This window comes from Thermobia domestica, chromosome 2 (assembly GCF_964235325.1).
Source record: "Thermobia domestica chromosome 2, izTheDome1.hap1.1, whole genome shotgun sequence".
Classification (NCBI taxonomy): domain Eukaryota; kingdom Metazoa; phylum Arthropoda; class Insecta; order Zygentoma; family Lepismatidae; genus Thermobia; species Thermobia domestica.
The window spans coordinates 45,479,666-45,500,050 of record NC_137455.1 but is presented as its reverse complement, the minus strand read 5'-3'; the positions used below and the strand labels follow the sequence as shown (position 1 = coordinate 45,500,050).

Here is a 20,385-nt window from a genome sequence, read left to right as displayed (position 1 = left end):
CTTTGACGGTGCAACTTAGGGGAGAGGAGGTGGGAAGATATTTAAAAATGATCGATATTAGTATTGAATCCATAGTTTTCGGGGTCGCTGAGATGACTGATGCCCTTTATGTCCAAAATGAAATGTATTCTCCCCTTGCAAAGAACGAGTATTCTGTTAATATAAAGTAAATAAATATATATAAAAAATTAACGCTAAAGTAAGCGGATGATTATGAAGGAATTGGTGAAATAAACAGTGGAAATGAGACAATCTCGATAAAGTACACGAATACGATGCATAATCATCCGCTATCACAAGCTAATTTAGCTTGGGTTGAACCTGCGGCTCTTCACTCCAGTCGTAAGCCCTTTACCATCAAGCAATCGTAGTTTTTATATAATGACGAAAGTATTATAATGAATTGGAGTATAAATCACATTTAACAGAAACAGAAAGACATTTACAGATGTAATGTACTCCTCTGCTAACACAAATACTCATGATAAAAACTCTTTTATAAGTTTTTAGCGTAGTATTCTACTTGATGCACTGTAAACTGGCGGAGGGGATGATGGAAAAATCCGATTGTATGCACCCCGAAAAAATACGCAATACAGTGCTATCCACTCAACTTATATGACTCAGATCGAACCAAAGAAAGACTCATGTAAGGATCAACGTTTACATTGGCCCGTCACACGTTTTTTCCTTCTTTCTTGTTTGACAGTATCGTAGGGATAGAAAATATAATTTCTATTTACATACAAATATTATATATTGTATAATTCAAATGACAAGAATGCATCTTGTAACCAGAAATCCCTCTTCCATCGAATACGTGCCCCAACAGCGAGTCCTTTCTGAATACATGCTACAGAATTTCTACGAAAAAATTATAATTCAACGTACCTTTGAAACAGAACTCAAACAGAATATCTTTTCAGTGTCTCGATCCACAGTGAAAAACAAAGCCGATGTTTCAGGAGATACAGCCCTCACTTGCTTTAGTGCAGCATCCAATGCCTGTAATTCAACATCAATATTTGTATCAACTGACATCATGAACGTCATTACGAAATATGCAAAATATTTATTCATGGTTCCGTTATTATATCTATATCTATTAACATATATAGAAATTGTATCTGCTATAGTCCAAGATGTAATTTCCAATATCACCGTCATTAAAATGAAAATTCGTATTTTTCAAAGTAGCATAATTTATTACAATTGTTTTATAAGGTGATAGCATAATCAATTTTCTGTATGTAAAGAACAGTGACGCAAACTTACTATCTCGAAAATTTCAAGTTAAGGTATGAATCTACTTTTACCTTAACTACAATTAATTTATTATGATACTACCATTAAAAGTGAATTATATAAAGCAAATACCATGCAGAAAACGTTTTGAAAATAATATATTTTAATTCCTCCCTTTGGTACAGAACAAATTCAATCATGGCGAATGGTAAGAATTTTACAGAACGATTTCATTAACTACTGTCAGATTTACAAGGTACTGATTAACAGAAAGAAATAGAAGTCTTAAAGGTACAGCGAAAATTTAGTTAAAAGACTACTGGAAGCGCATAAATTATGGATACAGGAAAAGGTAATCATGATGTAGTTCATCAAGCAATAATAGTATTTTGATAGGACAGCAGTAATGATTTGCCAACACGTTTAGAGCTGAATAAATTAAGTAGGTACAATTTTAACAAGTATATAATAAGCCTCCTATTGAATCAAGTAACGACTCAAATAATACTTCCCTAACCAAACTGAGTTGTTACACCCACGCACATTGTTAATGTTCAAGCAACTCATGAAAGAAAAATTGCAGTAATGGCAAAGACATCGTCAATAACAGCGAATCTCTGAGCCAAGAAATGACTGAGATCAGGAAAAGGGAATAATCAAATTAAGAGAATATCACTTGTTTGTATCATTTCCTACTTAGTTCACTGGTTGCACAATATAGTGCAACATAGACACTTTATCCTTTGATTGGTTGGTTAGTATGAACTTTACTGAGGAAGATGTGTGTTCAATAACTCAAAATGAACATTACTCCACCAATAATGTGCTTTACGAGTGAAGGAGTGATTTTGAACAGCGTCTTGGAATTCCATCGAGACTCAAATATTATGCTTATCATCTAGATTATCGTCGTACACCTTTTAAGACAACCATCTTGTTAACCAGTCTTAATTCATGCAACACGGACATTATACCTCAGCTATTTTACTCGAGGGATTCAGTTGTGGTTTGATGACAACTGAATAAGCACATCGGTATAGTCATTTTTATTCAAATTAGTTTATATGAAATGCAGTTAGCCACAAGGCCTACTGCGATTGGAATTTCACATTTTATTACTTACGGCGCATCCGTAACAGCGATTTATCCGAACCCTGTGATAAATTCCTTTACAACAAGTTGTGATAAATGTTTGGTTAGAGTTCACGCATTTATGCTAGTTCCAGTCAGTTTTTTGAGATCCAGTGAATACATTGTCACACATCTCATGTCGCGTCCTAAGGCAAATCCCTCTCACCTGAACTGTTTCTACTTCCAATTGTTTGAATAGCACCAACTTACTAGTACAACACGCTGCATAAAATAATAATAGCACTGATTGCCTTCGCAAATTAAGTAAAAATGAAATAATAATATACCCCTAAAATTAAGTAATAAATAATTTATCAATTTACATACTTTTGTATTGGAATATGCTTCGAATTCATGAATGAGAATTTTGGCATTACGATTAGCTTCTGCCAGGGCCTTAGCTTCTTCAGCAACTACGGAAAGGACAGATGCCTTTCTGGCTCTATCTTTGTCGTCTAGCTTCTTCTTCAAACCTTTCAATGTAGTTCTCAGTTCCTCCTAAAAATCACAAATTTTAAGTTGTATTATACCATTAACATACCAGTTGTAAAATCTAACATACGAGCATAAAGCAAAATGAACTAATCATCTTTAGTAATTTTAATTCGAAATAAAGAGAAACTTGTGACACATTTGTCTATGTTACTATTACATAGTACACGATCATTCTATTTCAAGAACCACTACATTATAAGTGAACTTAAAGGCACTTTCAAATATTCATTGTGCAGTTTAGGAAAGCAGCCGTTACGCCAAGAATTGACAGCCAATTTTTAGTTGTACAACAATTTCGTTGCTTGACTGGGTACCATGGGTTTATATGGCAGTTGTAGCTTCCTATATGTGCGCTCTGAAAAGTTTGGAAAAACTATAAACGCGAAAATATAGGACAAACTTATTTATCTCAATTTTCAGAAGAGCAATTAATATTCGGATAATATGCGTCACATAATATTAGGATTTAAAGAAATAATTATTCCTTGTTTAAAACATACAAAGAAAAAAATATTGTGTGATGTAAGCTTGTTTATTTATTTATTGAAATCTAGCGTCCCTTTTCAGCACCAACATTATATGAGACGGGACTTACGGATTACAATGGGACCCCAACTACTACCTGATTTCGTGCCCTAGGCAAGCATCCCTACTGGAATCGGGACAACGATAGTAGGCCACAATAAGACACGAAATAACAGGATAGGCTGCTTAATTTCATTAGCATTTTCAGTTTGCTTAACGGAACACAAATAACTAAGTATTGATTTCTTAAATTTTTTTCCCTCGTCTATTTAGGGGAAAACGGGGTAATGGCACGCTGTGTATAATTGCACGCACCCCTGTTTACAAAGAAGCAGGAGAAGGCCTGCGTGGTGCTCAACTCTACCAACAACGTGCCCAACGAACCTCACTTGAGTGGGAGAGTGCTGCAGAGAACGTACTGCGGAGTATGACCATGTACTGAAAATCTTTGTTTTTCTTGAAAAACTTCACGTTTTCTTTAGTGGTCAAGTTCAAACTTACTTCTGGGGTACGATATTTTTGCAGTCAATATGTATGAATAGTCAATTTAGAATAAATATAGGGTTAGTATTTTGTTATAATATTTACGCATGCCAGTCAAGAACAAAAAAAATCAAGATGGCCTGATTTGGGGTAATAGCACGCATGAACACAAGAGTGCATATGATTACAAATGCATCATCAGGTTTTGAAAAGTGTGGTACGTTCCCCATGAATCCGCTGCAAGTGCTCAGTGCTGTAGTCAGATTGAGGAGAATATGGAAGCAGACTTTTTCATGATACAATGGATTCAATGAAACAAAAATTTAGTGACGTTTCTGAACTGTCAGTCGCTGGACCATCAAAGGAAGTCACCAATTTCGAAAAATTCTCCGCAATAGTCCCGTTAACAGCAATTTCTCCAATTCCTAGGCAAAAACCATCGTCAGTGAAGCAGAAGGAAAAGCACCAAAGCTCAGAAATTCTAACAGCAATGTGTCGTAAGGCTCTTCTGCAATAAAAAGAGCGAAGAAAGCAAATACCTTTAGGGAATATCATCATACGGAAGTTTAAAAAAGAATTTAACTAACAACTCAACTGTTGCGTGCTATTACCCTCAACTGCAGGGTAACTGCACGCAGTGTAAGGTTTCAAATTTCCGTCTGCTATCTTATAACGGAGAGTAATTACGCAATAGTTCCGAGTTATTTCATAGTAAACATACGTAGGTATGTACAGCATTATTCCATGGTGCTTTCTCATTGCTGTTCTGAGCAATTAAAAAAAAAAAAAAAACTGTCATTACCCCCTTTTTTCCACTATATTTTTAATTGTAAATAGGTTCATTTGAACAGCTCTCGGAATGACATTTGAACAGCTCTCGGAATACCATACAAAACATTAATTTATCTCTTATACACTTGTGTTAATTCTGTTCAATACACTTGGCTCAATGATGTTCTGAAGTCTTTCTGCTATAGCCATTAGAAACTCTTTGACTGATACTTTACGCTCTTCTGCAAAATATCGAAGTCCAGCAGTGTGTTTTTCCAGCTTCTGGAAGATGTAGAAATATTTGGAGCCAAGTCTGGCGAATACGGCAAGTGTGGCAGAAAATCATACTCGAATTCATTGGTTTAAGCCATAGCAACGACACTTGTATGAGAGCATGCATTGCCATGATGCAAGGTGAGGGTCTTCTTGTTAAACCCAGTCGTTTTTTCATTACTTTTCTCCTGTAATTGGTCCAAAAACTTTGTATAATGGTCAAGATATTATTTTACCAGATGCAGTATAGTTAGAGAATAATGACCTTTGCATTCCAAAAATAAATAAAAATAAAATAAAATGGAGTCATGAGATTTTTCTGGGTAGACTTCATATTCATATTTTAGGAGGTGGACACAATGTTTCCATTGTTGTGACTCCTTTTTCGTTTCTAAATTGTAATAGTGTATCCATGTTTCATACGTGATTATGAATGGATGCATAAAATCAGTTTGAGTTTTCCTTAGAGACTTGCATTCTGATTCGTTTGGGCGCCTACCGTAAGTATTGGCAAAGGCAGACTAAGTGGAGGCTAAATTAAAAAAAAAAATATATATATATATTTTTTTTAAATGTACTACTTTCTATATATGTTTCAAGTTTCATCCATCTATGCCACTTTAGTGACATAGCATGCGAAACTTTCTTTCGTCCTGCAGATCAGCGTAGATATATACCTGACCATCATGAATTATTCGGTATCTTGAAACAGCACTACAAATGCAGATTTATTGGAAAACTTACAATGCTTGACAAACTGCTTTTTTACAAATATGATGAAAAAAAAAACTTTAAAATAATTATTATTTTTAACATTAAATTTCCGGAACAACATATTCCAGAATATCTACAATAGAAACGGTTTTATTGCGTTTATTTTCCTTTCTTTCTTACTATCATTACCATTATTTTTTCCATGTTTATCCTTCGAATAGGAAACACATACATTTTACTTTTAAGGAATAGGCATGTACGTATGTTATGTACAAACATGTTTACCTTTTTCCAATATGGAATGCAGGCGTGTGAGACGTTCTCCGTTAATTCCACAATCTTCTTTACAACTTCCTTTGAGTTCAGAGACGAACCTTCACTGTTTACAAGAGTCTGTAACCTATTTAGTTCTTTCTCTAGTGGTTCCACCCTTTTCCGAGCCTGCAAATTGAAACATACAATTACTAATATATTTTTTTGACATTTATAAGTACATATGGTCTATATTTAGAATTTCTGAATTTCTCCCTTGAATGTAAAATTATTGATACATATAATTTTAATAACATTAATTAGATACGGATAATTTTAATAGGATTAATAGAATTAATCAGGATTAAATTCTGTTAAATACTTTGGTATGGACTCTGATAAGGTAGACAATAACAACAACAACAACAAAAACAAAAAAAAAGCGTATTTCATAAAAACGTGTATAAACTATGGTATTTTCTTCTGTAGGTACCTCTACAATATGAAGCACATACCGGTACCATATATCCCGCTAATTAATGTAATTCGAATTTAAAAATTTATTCAAATTATTTTAATACTAGAAACGATAATGTGCCACTTATAGTATTGCTGAGTAGTGTAATATTCCACTTATCGACTTGTTAGCCTTTTCAAGGATTTTACCGACTAGATACTGTTAATTACATAATGTTACTATTGGATTCTTTAGAAAAAACTAACACTTTAAAAATACTATATACCCAAAGCACTACGCAGGACAGAAAATCTACATTTGAAAAAAAAGTACATTTTGGTAATATTTGTAAAAATTAGCGTTGCTTTTGTCAAGACAGCTGAACTGAAAGGCTAGTGAAAAATAAAAGTTATAAAATCATCCTCTTATTGTAATACTTCCGTTTTTCATAAAATCTTGGTACTACATTAATTTGAAACATAATTTCCAAGCGACCGCATTAACTAACAGGAATATATACAGAATGAAGGTAAGAGTGTTCGTAATTGCAGTTGGTTTGAGCAAAATACTCGGACCACATATTTCATACTCGGTCCGAAGGTGTTATATAAGGCAGACCATAAAATGTATGTAACAGAACATGATGCCGATAGTTAAAATCGAGACGTTTAGAAGGGAAATAACGAAGCGGAGTGCATTAAATTTTAGGTGGGGAACCTCTGATAAAGAGACTTTTGGATAGACGTTGCTTTTTAAGTGGGAGAATAATACAAAGCTACATCTTAGTAAAGTGAATGAGAATAATTCTGATTGCTTTGAACTGGAAAGTAGGAACTAATGGCGGGGTTTTGTATCATCTCCAACACCGAGGTCATGGAAGACAGGACTTACTATTAATGTAGGCTCGGAACACGATCGGGACCCTTAATACGGTGTAAAGAAATGAAATCTTTGTTTTACGTTCCATGGTTATGCCGGGTAGGCTAAAGGAGACTGTGATGATGAGAAACAAATGAAATGATGGAATGAAGAAAGTGAGAGGAAACGGGAGGATCTCGAGAAAACTCACGCACACGGTGTTTGTCCATCACAAAGTTCACTTGGCGCAAGCTGGAATCGAACCAGGGACCCCGTGCACCAGAAGTGAACGCTCTACCACTGAACTATTGCGATGTAGTTGGCGGTGCACAGATCACTATGCAAGATTAATCCTCACAGTATAAGCCGTCCCCCACCACACAAACTCGCCTCCAAGAACTGGATTAGGGGACCGTGACACCAGTCCCGAAAAGTAAATCCATACTTTAGAGATTACGACAAATAGAAGTGGCGTAGTCAGTACAAGGCTCCAAGCTCCCCACGTATCCATTCGACTATGTGTTGAGTAAATACCTGAACCACATCTCGACAAGGATTCGCCACTAAAATAATCTTGCCTCAACCATGATGCCAAACCCGGTTGTTCGGCTGGTACTACTGCAGCTCTATCGAACATACTTCCAACTGACTATAATAATAATAATAATAATTATTATTATAATAAAAAGTAATAAACACTTAAAAAGCAAACGAAAAAGTTCAAAAGCTCTTCATCCTACATATGATCGGAGCAAAGGAGTTTACTGGTTGTCTCTCTGAAACATTTCCTGTAAACCTACGTATCAAACAATAAGGATCGATAAGAACGACACTGAAGAGAAATGCATAAATCTATTTCAAGAAAAATAAACACGAAGTTAGAGCAGAAATACTATCGAATATGGCCGCTTAACAGATTATTGCTGCTGACAAAACTCACCTTAAGAGCTTCGGGACCAGTCAGTGCAACTACTCTTCGTATTCCTTTAGCAATGGCTTCTTCGCTAGCAATCACAAGATCTCCAATATGGCCTGCGTATTGTAAATGACTGGAAAGAAAAAAATAGATCTCCATCAGTAACTTTTGTAAGGAATATAAGCAAGCGTGATTATTATTTGGCTAGACAAGAGCCTACATGTCCTTACGGATTGTTTCGAAAAGCATGTTTGACTGACTTTATAATATTCTCCATCTGCTCGGAAACGTAAAAATATTTACATTTTCTTTCCATAAGTAGAAGCTTTGCTTTGTGTGTTACAGTTTTGCCAACTAACACTTTGGCTTCATCAGACACTATCGTACATTTTCTTTATGTACAAATTTTATGTTATCACAAGTAGCAGCCAAAAGAAAAGTTAAATTCTGCAAAGTAATTAATATAGTATTCAAAAGGATCAATACACGGACGCAAACTCTGATCTTATTTATATTCCTGTCATACAAGCAACAGAGTCGAACCGGAACCCTGGCTTACGATGCCGATGCGCTAACCACTACACTACCCAGTCCGTTACCTGAACAATCATTTATTCTATTAATTTTGAATAATAATATATATATATATATATAATTTTATACTCCCATGAATCCGAAGGATCAATACATGAGGTATCTGTTCGGTATTGGAGTGCGACTGAAATATCCAACTCTACGTCTCGTGATAAACCACCCTCTGTAACACAGCCAATGTAACACACACACTTCCTTCAGGTTAACTATATTTCATAGTACCTTCTAAGCTGTAATTTTGTTCTCCAAATTTTATTTCTGTGTTTTGCTTTACAGACATTTCGGGAAGACGTGTAACAAAATCAGTTCATTGTACAGTAAAACGCGTACAGTGACTTTAACGATATCTAACACGAAAAAAGATTATGAAATTACATCTTGCTATAACATGCAGGCATTGTTTCATATTAGTTCAGGTACAACTGTTGCATCTTCATTTTACTTATCGTTTGCGGAAACAGGTTAAAATTTTATTCCAACCAAAATTTCAGACTCAAGCGGAATCTTTTCTGTTACGGGAAGAACAAACTACTCTATCTACGCAAATATTTATACACATGTACATACGTTCCACCACAGAACTCCACCGATGTCTGCATTCCACCTGGTCCGTTTGGATCACTTTCCAGTTCTTCTACTGGAATCCCCACAGACACAACTCTGACAGGATCAGGGTAAGTTTCATCAAACACTGCACGAAGACCTTGAATTGTCTTGGCTACAGCTAGTGGTGCTTCTTTGGCATAGACTTTCTCATTCTTTCGTATTACCTTCACTGCTATATCTTCTGTTTTCTTTATCTCTTGCACTGACAATGCACCCTATTTAATGTAGAACAACGAGTATTACGTATCTACTATAAACAGAAAGCACCACATGCTCAAAAATTCAACACAATGCTTTGTAATATATCTCTTAAATGATGACATCACCTTTCTGATTTGTATTCTACCTAGATATATTTTTCTTTATGGTTTCTAGGTAACACGTCATGTATTTTTAAATTCTAAACCGAAGATCTTTTCATTGGTCTTATTGCCAGCTTCCTCAGGGCCATACAGTAAGACTAGCGAAACGATCATCGGTTTTGAAACCATAGAGAGAAATGATGGTTTCGTCGTGAAAGGTTACAACTTATATTCTCCATCCCTTCAAAATTTATCATATTATTATTATTATTATTATTATTATTATTATTATTATTATTATTATTATTATTATTATTATTATTATTATTATTGTTATTATTATTATTATTATACATTCTTAGACAAAAAAATGGCACACATTAGCAACAGAAATACAAGATTTCCAACCTAACCCACTAAAATTCTTCATATGTTAAAAAGAACCATTTTCTACGATTATAAACAATGACCTTTTGACATGCATCAGAAATTCATATTTTTCACTGTACATAATATAACTACGTTTTTGAGATAATTTTAATGAAAAAGTTGAAATAACCAGCATAAAATATTACTTTAAATAATGAAAACTTGTCAGTTTAAAGCTCTTTTTATGATTTAAATCCCAATCACGATCGAACTGAATACGAAAAGTAAACTTAGATCGATTTGAATATCCCGTGGAAATGTAATGAAAATAAATTAACAGCAAACTGTAGGTGTCAACCAAATGGAACCACAGCATGAAGCATTACAATTACCTATTTCATATGTGTGACTGATCTTGTCGAGTCACACAACTACATGGTATGGTCACAGCAGAATGATACAGATGGTAGAGTCCTGTTTTTCTAATGTAAAGGGCTAAGCTGCGATTATAATGAAAAAGTGTGGTTTTTACTAAAACGTTTTTATATTAACGTATTCCTATTCTGTGTATAACTTAACCAACTTACAAACTTAATTGACATTTAACCTACAGACAAAATGAGTGACTGATACTGAAGTCGCCCTTATAAGTTCTTAAACTCTGGTTAAGACATAAATTAAAATGACATGACTTTGAAAGAACAATAATCTAGATCACTACACCACTTACCTTGTTACTGAAATCAAACCGAAGCCTGTCTGGCGCAACAAGAGATCCTTTTTGATCCGAATCTCTTCCAAGAACGTCACGAAGAGCAAAGTTTAACACGTGCGTTCCTGTGTGGTTATTCATAATGAGTCTTCGACGGGAACTATCCAAGTGGAGAGTCATTTCATCGCCTACTTTTAGCGTTCCTTCCACAGTTCCTATATGAACCACATAACCTCCCTGTACTTGAACGTTCTTCACAGAAAATTCCACACTCTGTAACATACAGTAAATATATATATATGGCTTAATGATCATTTAACTTTTAAAAGAATTATTCTTAGAGTAAGACTTACATGTAAATCAAAACCTATAGTATGTAACCACCGAAGACTATTTTACATTATCATTAATTTAAAACCTTAATAACTGCTTATATGAGAAATACAGGAATCAACCTTTCGTTATTTACACCACGCTACTTATTAAGACGAATTGAAAGGAAATTTAACACTGCTTCACTTTCGGAATCTCCATACATAGACTCACGAAATGTCTAATATAATTTTTAATATTTATAGGTTCCACTGTACGCTTATAGTATCGTTTTGGGGGTGAGTGAGTGACTGAGTAAGTAAGCAAGCAAATAAGCAAGTAAGGAAGCAAGTAAGTAGGTAAATAAGTAAGTAAATAACTAGGCTATTTCTCGATAATTATAGATAGATCTGAGCCAAATTTGGTGAACAAGTAGCCCATGATATAAGGAATAGAGTACGTTATATTTTGTGGCCGGGCTCGGCCATGGACAGGTTCGGCTCCTCTTGTATTTTCTACCTTATTCCTCGGTAACTTCTAGCCGGATCTAAACTAAATTTGGTCGTCAAGTAGCCCCTCATTTGAGGAATAAAGTTCCTAAACTTGGTACCCGGGCTCGGCTCGGTTCGCTCAACTCGTCATGTATATAGTATTTTATTTCTCGGTAACTACTGGCCACATCTAAACGAAATTTCATGGACAAGTAGTCCATCGTCTGAGGGATCAAGCTCGCTATAGTTAGTGGTCAAGCTTGGCCAGAATAGGTTCGGATCGGCAACAAAGGCTGTGTTCGATTCACCTCGGCTTGGTCTTAAAATAGTGAACACCTTTACTGAAATCATACCTACAACATTCTTTAGAGATTGATTGTTGACTTAACTAGCCAGCTTTTTGCTAATTCACTCTCCAAAGACACGCATCAAATCTAATTCATTGATTTTTTTTTTTTTCGTAAAACAAACCAAACCCCAAAATTTCAGTGATTTAAAAATAAATAAATAAAAACGATAAGAGCTGATAATTAAATTACGTTACAATGTCGATTTTCTTTATTCATATCCATTTTTCTTTCCTTCTTCGCATACCTTATCCATACCAAACAGAACCCTAGTATTATTACCCTAAATTAAATCAGTTTATAACAATAAAATTCACAAGATGTCGCTACTAATTTCACGTCACAGAACTTGTCTTAACGAAGAATTTGCAGTACTGATAATCCATAATCGCAATCTTTTATTATTACTATTATTTAAAATAATAAAAAAATGCTGGATCTTCATTAATTTACTGTCAACTCACTTTAATGAAAACGATTCTAATATTAAGTGGTATTATCCGGTTTATATTAAACTTCGATATGGATCGTGTACTACTTAATACGCAACAATACAAAACCGTATTAATTCTTATTTATATTGTTGTTTACATAAATTTATGAGTACAAACAATGAATATTAACTTTTTGTTTAACAATATTAATTTCTATAGTAACATAATTTCAGATAGCAAGTTTTAATAGTGGAAAAATGGCTAGAAAATATGGATTTATTTTCACGAAAATACAATCTAGCTTAATGCAGTTATACGGTCTTTTAGTATAACATCGCTTCGGTTACGTCCTGTAAGGTAAAGGAATACTGCAAGCGAATGAAGATACTGATACAGAAGTTGCTATTTCATCTGGTATCGCCGATGGATATATATATTCTATCAGGCCTTGTTACTATATTGTCACACTAAGCACAACACACTGAGCAAGGTTATGTGATATATATATCAAAACACAATCACGTAACAGATTCGACACACTGTGTCTTCACCATATTTCTACTCCTCCTCCGCCACTGTTACTGATTGTGTTTTTTATATATTTTTATCACATAGCCTTACTCAGTGTATTGTTGTGTTTAGTTTTACAATATGAAAACAAGGCCTGATAGAATATTATAGGACATTTTTCGGAACTCAGGAGGAAAACAGACAATAGAAGGAGATCAAGAAAGATGAATTTCTCAAGATCTGTGTGCAAGAAGTAACGCCCAGAGAAGTGGAAGTCTGAAGAAGACCCAGTTAGTGTGTCGAAACTGTTACGTAACTGTGTTTTTTTTTAAATATATTTTTATCACAGCCTTGCTCAGTGGTGTTTAGATATGGATATAGGAAAAAAAAACGAAGTATGTAATTGGCAGTTGGCTCTTCGTATGAAATGCATCGATTAAACTGTATAACACAACCAATGTGATTCATAAAAATGGCACAACGATATTGCCAGGGTTAGCTCAAAGTGCCTACCTGGTCGTATACATACCACATCATTGCACATCAAAATCTTTGCAAATCTCATACAGGTTGATCATTTTTCACTTTATACGAAAAGCCGGCTGCTCATTACATTTGTACACTATCCTGGTAGGTTAGATTGGAGTTTTGCGTCTCTTTCAGCATCGAGGCTATATGAGATATGAGCCTACAGTTTAAGGTGCAAATCCGAATTATTGTAATGCGAAATTAGGACCCCGTGCACCGAAGGCACACGTGCCACCCTTTAGACCAAAGGAGGGACACTAGCCTTTTTCTTTTTATTTATTTATTTATTTTTATACTTCCGACTATGGATCTGGTACCAAACCAAAATATCAGGATTTTGTTATTAAATTTTTAAACAAGAGTAGTTTAGGTGAGGTCTTTTATATTTCCATTTGATTTATTAAAATACTTTCCTGAGCAACAATTATCAATACAGGAAAACAACGTAGTTTGTCAGAAACGTAACAAGATAGAGATATGGAAAACGCAATCTTTATATTAGAGGTTACAGACACTACATGCAGTTGCTAAGGTTTTGGGGTTTATTTCATTTAGTTTCTGGACCATTTTAGAAGCAGATTTACAACTGTCTTTAATGAAAAGTCAAGAATTGAGGCTTGAAAAGAACCAAATAGTAGATTTCAAAACAATCAATAAATATTAGAATAAATTCTACACGGTTTCTATACATGCATATCCAAAGTTTACATAATAAGTTCAAGTTACTTGCATTAATAAGCTACACCTACCTCGTCTCCAACTTTGACCATATACCCTTCGTCATAAATCTGACCACCTTGCTCAGCATAGAAAAGGGTCTTATCCAGAAGAACCCCACATTCTTGACCAGACGTCACTTCATTAACAAATGATTTGGAATGTCGAAGAGCTATAACCTTTGCAGTACAAGGAGAAAATTCTGAAAAAAAACCAGAACACACTTAAAACACAGGAGATGGACATTCACATATCTAATATTGAGACCTTATGTAGTGAGGTCAGCCAGGTGTAATGCAAAACTAATATCATTTATTTGATGGGTAATAATCTGTTGAAGCACAGTGATTGGTACTTACGAGGATATAATAATTTTCTCGATGTACATTGTTAATTATATGCTATATGTACTGACCTTTATGTATGGTCAGTACATCGACTCCCCTCGCCGTTAAAGCTCGCTACTACTTTCCTTCAAGTAGTTTCTCCATTATCCTCACGACACTGGTTGGATGCCGCAATGCAAACACCATCTGGCGAATACGAACGGTTACCCGTCTTTCCTGTGACCAGACGCAAAGTGATTGACTTCGCTGATCTCATGAAAAGCGGTTTTCTAAAGCGACTACAGCAATGGCCGACAAAAGCATGAATATAATTTTTATCATTAAAAGAACATAATTTACGTCTTCCTTTAGTCTAACAGAAGACGTGATTCCGATTTCGATTCCTGAGTGAGAAAATTTTTGCTGGTGATCTAGGACGGTGAGGCAATGACAGAATTACTTGTATAAAGAGGAAGCTGTCAGAAGTGGGACTAGTATGCTTATCACATACCAATTAACCATAACCATCTGGCCGGCCATAGGCCTTCGTGGCTGTAGAGTTTAGAATTAGGAACTATGTATAGATTGATGATTACATCAACAAGAAACTGAACCTATAACCATATGCAACAAGAGCAAGCATATTAACTACTTAGGGGACAGAGGAAGTGTCCCATGTATTGTCAAACAGTAATCAATAAAAAGCAGATCTAACATTTACAGAAAAAATTAATAAATATTTTGATAACTACACTTACACAGCTACTACTCGAAAACGTACTAAAACAATGGTGTAGTCTTCAGCAGCAAATTTCTATCAATACTTTAAATTTTTAAAATTAAAAAAAATCTATTTACCGTAAGCGCATTTTATTATTCTTTGACCAATATTTTAATTTCTAATTAGGCTGAAGTCTTCGTTGGGGCTAATTGTATTAGAAGAAAATTCGAATTACTTATATGTATCAGATACCTTACTATTCCTCTTAGGTTTTATCCTGAATCTGTAGAAATTCATTAATGGACTGGGAAGTTTTACTTCTTTTTGATATGTCTTGATGAGTAAAACCTAAATATTTGAGTTTGTAAATACTGCTCCTAACTTTTAAGGAAGTCCACTATATTGGTATCAGTGTTTCTAATTCCTAAATCTGATAGGTTCTCAAGGATGTATGGCGAATTCCCAACGTTGAATCTTGCATTAAAATTTAAATGTCCGTAAGCGACTGACAGTTTATAATATGATCCCATTGTTTGCCCATAGTTCCACTATCTTAGATTAATTTAGGATCCTTAATTCTGATGAAGTAAGATTCGGAAGTGGATTTTCCCCTTGCTTACGGGAATGCTCCGAAATGATATTACGGAGTGCTTAGTTTCCATTAAATGTTTAGAAGCAGTTCGAATTTTCTTCTAATACAATTAGCTCCGACGAAACTCCTTAAAAGGTAATTGTTTTCATTATTTTTTGATAAATATAATGTTCCATCAACAATTAATACTAACCATATTCGGCATCTAAATCTCCGGATTTAGCTTTATAGTTGTATTTAGGAAAATCATTGGTTGGTGGTACTCCTTTGCTCTGGAGTTCATTAATAGCGTGGACGTCTAACTTAATTTGATCATCAACTCCTGCGCCTTTGCCTTGAGAAGCGATCTACAAACAACATAAAACAATATATGATTTACTTAAATTCCTGCAAAGAACAATTCTTGCCACATAACAACTAATTGCTTTCAATATATTATCTCGCATTAGTTTTAACAGATAAATACAACTTAACAAGGGCTTAATATAAAAATTAACACAATAAACTTTACTGCAAGTGTACTTCATCACTACTGTACAACTCTTTCCTACTTCATAATACTATTAACCTCGCAAAAACTTAGTTAGCTTAACATAAGACAAAGAAACTCATTTTTAGATTGATTGTGTAACTTTTCTCTTCCTTTAACAAAATATTCACGTCAAAAAAGTTCATTAAGGGCCTATCCGATTTGTCCATAAAGACCAAACTATCACGTGATCAGGTCAAAAGTCCTGTTGCGTGCTAAATCGAGTCTGGAGATTCCAAATCCAGATGCAAGATATTTCAAGCATGTAACCTCCGCGTGGGGCGACCTGGGTAATTTGCAGATGTATATTACTTTATCATTATTATTGATTTTTCTCAAGCAACTTCACTTTCGACAATATTCTATCCATATGTACCTTACGTGCTATACATCGGCTTTAAGCTCTTCATTATATCTTTGCGATAAGATTTCATTAGCCATTTTTTTTTTTTTCACGGATTTTGTATTGACTTTAATATTCATGTTTCGTGATTTTTGACTATGTTCCATCCATTTTAGGACAATTTGCTTTTCGAATATAGAATCTACATGGTCTCTTCTACGTTTGAGTTGAATTTCAGCCATCTCCCCCAAAGTTTGTTCACATCATTACAACCGGATAGGCTCTTTGACTATTCTACCAACATGCGAAAAAAGACGTAACATAGTAACTCATTATATTTAAAAATTACATTAATAGCACATTCACAAGATAATGACCCTTCCTGCTGATCTAGTGGATAGCATGCGCGCCTTTGGTGCACGGGGTCCTGAGTTTGATCTTCGATTAGGGGGTTCGCATTCCACCTTATGCTGTAGGTCCACGTCTCATATAGCGTCAGTGCTGAAATGAAACGCTAAACTTCAACAAACAAGAAAACAAAACACAATAATGTTGCCTCACCTGCGCTTGCTTTTTCGATTTCTCGTAAGCGTCCATATCAACCGTTAATCCTTTCTCTTCACTCATCAGGGAAGTCAAGTCAACCGGAAATCCGTATGTGTCATATAATCGCCATGCAACATCGCCTAAAATGAAATCAAATAATATTCATCAAGTTTTATCAAGTAAAATTAATAACAGTAACGAAACAGAGTAGATTCTTACAGTTCTGTGGGCTAGTGTGATTTTTCATCTTATAGTTTGATCAAAGTTGTGGTCCTTTCGTAAAGGAAGAAAATCAGATCTACATTATTATATTTTAAAAGACGGTGTTTTAGTGAAATCCCTTTTTCTTATATTTTTGAAAGTATTTTTTACATGGAATAAGACTAATAAAAAAGGTAATCTGCAAATACGAACCTGGCAGAACATTACATTTGCCATCCAATTTTGCGATTGTTCGATTCAGCAAGTTACGCCCTCTAGATAATGTTTTCAAAAATTGACTTTCTTCTTCGTTTATTATGTCCATTATACCCTGCGGATCACTTCGTACCTTTAAAAAATAAACAACAACTGAAAATGAGTAACACTTTTTTTTAAAACACTACTAGTTAAAAAAACTATCCTTTGCAGTCTGTTATTAATTTATTTCTTATCACTTCTTTACCACCACTACCACCACAACAACAATTACATAATAATAATAATAATAATAATAATAATAATATCAGTGTCAATGAACAACACAAATGATGAACAATAATCGGGAATTTTTTAGCCAGACAAGAGGCAAACTGGAATTCGATCCTTCGTCAGCCCACTGATTTGCCTCATTGTGCTTTTGCTAAACTTACAAGCAGAATCTAAGATCAAAAATGATCGCATTACACAAGGGAGAGAGAGAGAAAAAAAAGTATTTCTCAGTCCAATATATACCTCCAGTCTACAAAGCTAGATATAGTTGTGGTGAGTCAATGTATTGGATCTCATATTACCCAATTACAAGCAATCTGGTCTAGTCGCTTGAATATGTAACACTAAGGAGTTGTTTTAGTTATAATATTTCGTTGTTGCCTTCAATGGACTATTGGCTCTTATAGGTTTAGATTTACACCGAGAACTTTAAAAATAATAATAATTAATCAGAAGAAAATATTAAAGGTTTCTGAATTACTCTGGAAAGCCAACTACAGTTAGCATCGTAATTTCTTATTTCTCCATTTGCTAAAATTGGCAGAAGGGAATTTCACATTTTCACATAGAAAAGTATGAGCCGTCCCGTAAGTAATGTCGTTTTCTCGATGATCGTTGCAATGATGCCATCTGATGAGCGAATAGTGAAGGAGATGGCACGGGCCATAGATGTGTCATATAGGGCACTTCATTGTGCAGCAGTGTAGGAGGAGAAAGTTTAACACTATGTTTTGAAATTGTGGCTTGTGTTTGATCATTACAGTGTCGGAGGACCACATACGGTACTTCATGCTGTATGAATTTTCCAGGAACACACAGCCAGCGCAGGGCACAAAACATTAATGCCATATATGGTCAGAGTACTGTGAATGTGAGGAAGTGCCAGATGTTTCAGTCTAGCAACACCAGCCTCACCGATAAGCCACAAGAAGGGAGATTGTGGAGCTGGACAACGATGCCCTGCGAACTCCGTTTCACTCATTCGTCCGTTCAGGACCTTGGATACGTGTCGAAACTTAGTCAATGGGTACTTCATGCGTTAAGCACCTCATCAGAGGCAGCAGAGAATGGATATCTGCAGCTCCCTGCTCATCCTTCACAGACGTGAGACAATCCTGGAACGGACGGTGACAGGGGGTACCATAACACTACACGCAAACGTCACAGGGTACCTAAAGGTAAAGGGGTGCAGGAACTGTGCCAAAACAGGACTTCCATCTCTCCAAACTGATGCTGAGTGTTTGGTGAGATTTTGAGCTCTTGCCACGTAAACAATCAATGCAGATGTCTATTGTCAGAAGCCTGAACACCTACGGACAACATTCTAGAAGAAATGCCCTACTCTAGTTCATCACAAGGGTGTGGTCATCTATAGTGATAATGTGCGCCCACGTATAGCAACCTGTGTTAAGATCAAGGAATATGGTTGAGAGAAAATCCCCCATTCGGCTTTTTCATCAGATCTTGCACAGTATGTAAAACCACCTTTCTGGGAAAACACTGCAGGATAAGGACGACGTGCAACGAACAGTGACCCGTTCTTTGCCTCCAAAGCCGGTGACTTACTTCTGCGGAGGATTCGACAACAGGTTGACAGGCGGTAATGTGTTGTGAAATACAATAAAAACTATATTCCTGACTAACGGTAGTGTTATAGATTAAGTTATCATTTTTTCATAGTGCAAAAATACATTATTTGTGAGATGATCCGATACATACATACAAATAAATAATAAGATAAAGCAGTGTATATTCTACAAATATACAATACAACGCAGGTAAATGCAAATATACGGTAGCATCTACAACGAGACATTAGATACATATACGCAATTAAGAATGAAGAAACAAAATTGTGCTTACGAGCATCATCTTACTTACTTCTGGAAACGTATCTCCAAGTATTTCAACGACTTTATGAACCAAGGTTGCAAAGAATCCTGGTTTTGCACCTAGTTTTTCTGTTCCGTAACGGACAGCTCGTCTTAAAATACGACGTAGAACATAACTGAAAATAAAAAAGAAAATAATATGTAAATTAATATGAGTAGCTGAAAACAACGAATGTAATTGAGAACGTTAAGTTTCCAAATTTCTACAATCATACAACCAATTTGAGTTGAGTTGATTTTGAGTTTAACGTCTCGTTCAGCAACGAGATGAGACGTGAACCTACTGATTAACGTGGAATTCGAACCACATGAGCTCCCGCCGGGAATAACCATACAACCAGTTCCCGGCACATAAACCAAATTGGACTTTTCTGCAAGTTCTCAGAATTACGAGACATAGTAATATTTTTTACAGTGCATTTAGAATTTTCTATCCTAAGGTTACAGCTACGCAAAAAACGAAACAAAATTAAATCTTTGACGTCACACAATTATGCCCTTTAGAGAGAGGAATAATTAATAGAAATGAATGATCATGATATAATTAGTGGAAGACAGTGTGGAAGCAAACGGGAAAGGCTCTAAGGAATTCTACAGACACGATGTTATTTACCACAACTAACATTGCTTGAGATCGAATCTGGGACCCTTATCCACAGAGATGACAGCTCCATCATTGAGCCAACCTACCCTATTACGAGATA

At 35.2% G+C, this 20,385-nt stretch overlaps 1 protein-coding gene across 2 annotated transcripts in view; it reads right to left on the bottom strand.

Moving 5' to 3' along the window:
- The window catches only part of AlaRS (alanine--tRNA ligase, cytoplasmic), a 79,814-nt gene that overhangs the window by 10,204 nt on the left and 49,225 nt on the right, over positions 1-20,385 (bottom strand). For both annotated transcript variants that reach the window (XM_081740758.1, XM_081740763.1), the window contains exons 8-18: positions 19,671-19,797; positions 17,514-17,649; positions 17,115-17,239; positions 15,875-16,028; positions 14,075-14,244; positions 10,722-10,976; positions 9,282-9,535; positions 8,145-8,253; positions 5,923-6,078; positions 2,704-2,874; positions 892-1,005 (exon numbers count right to left, since the gene is read on the bottom strand). In XM_081740758.1, coding sequence (XP_081596884.1) covers positions 892-1,005; positions 2,704-2,874; positions 5,923-6,078; positions 8,145-8,253; positions 9,282-9,535; positions 10,722-10,976; positions 14,075-14,244; positions 15,875-16,028; positions 17,115-17,239; positions 17,514-17,649; positions 19,671-19,797 — 1,771 coding nt within the window. The remainder of the gene's footprint in view (positions 1-891; positions 1,006-2,703; positions 2,875-5,922; positions 6,079-8,144; positions 8,254-9,281; positions 9,536-10,721; positions 10,977-14,074; positions 14,245-15,874; positions 16,029-17,114; positions 17,240-17,513; positions 17,650-19,670; positions 19,798-20,385) is intronic.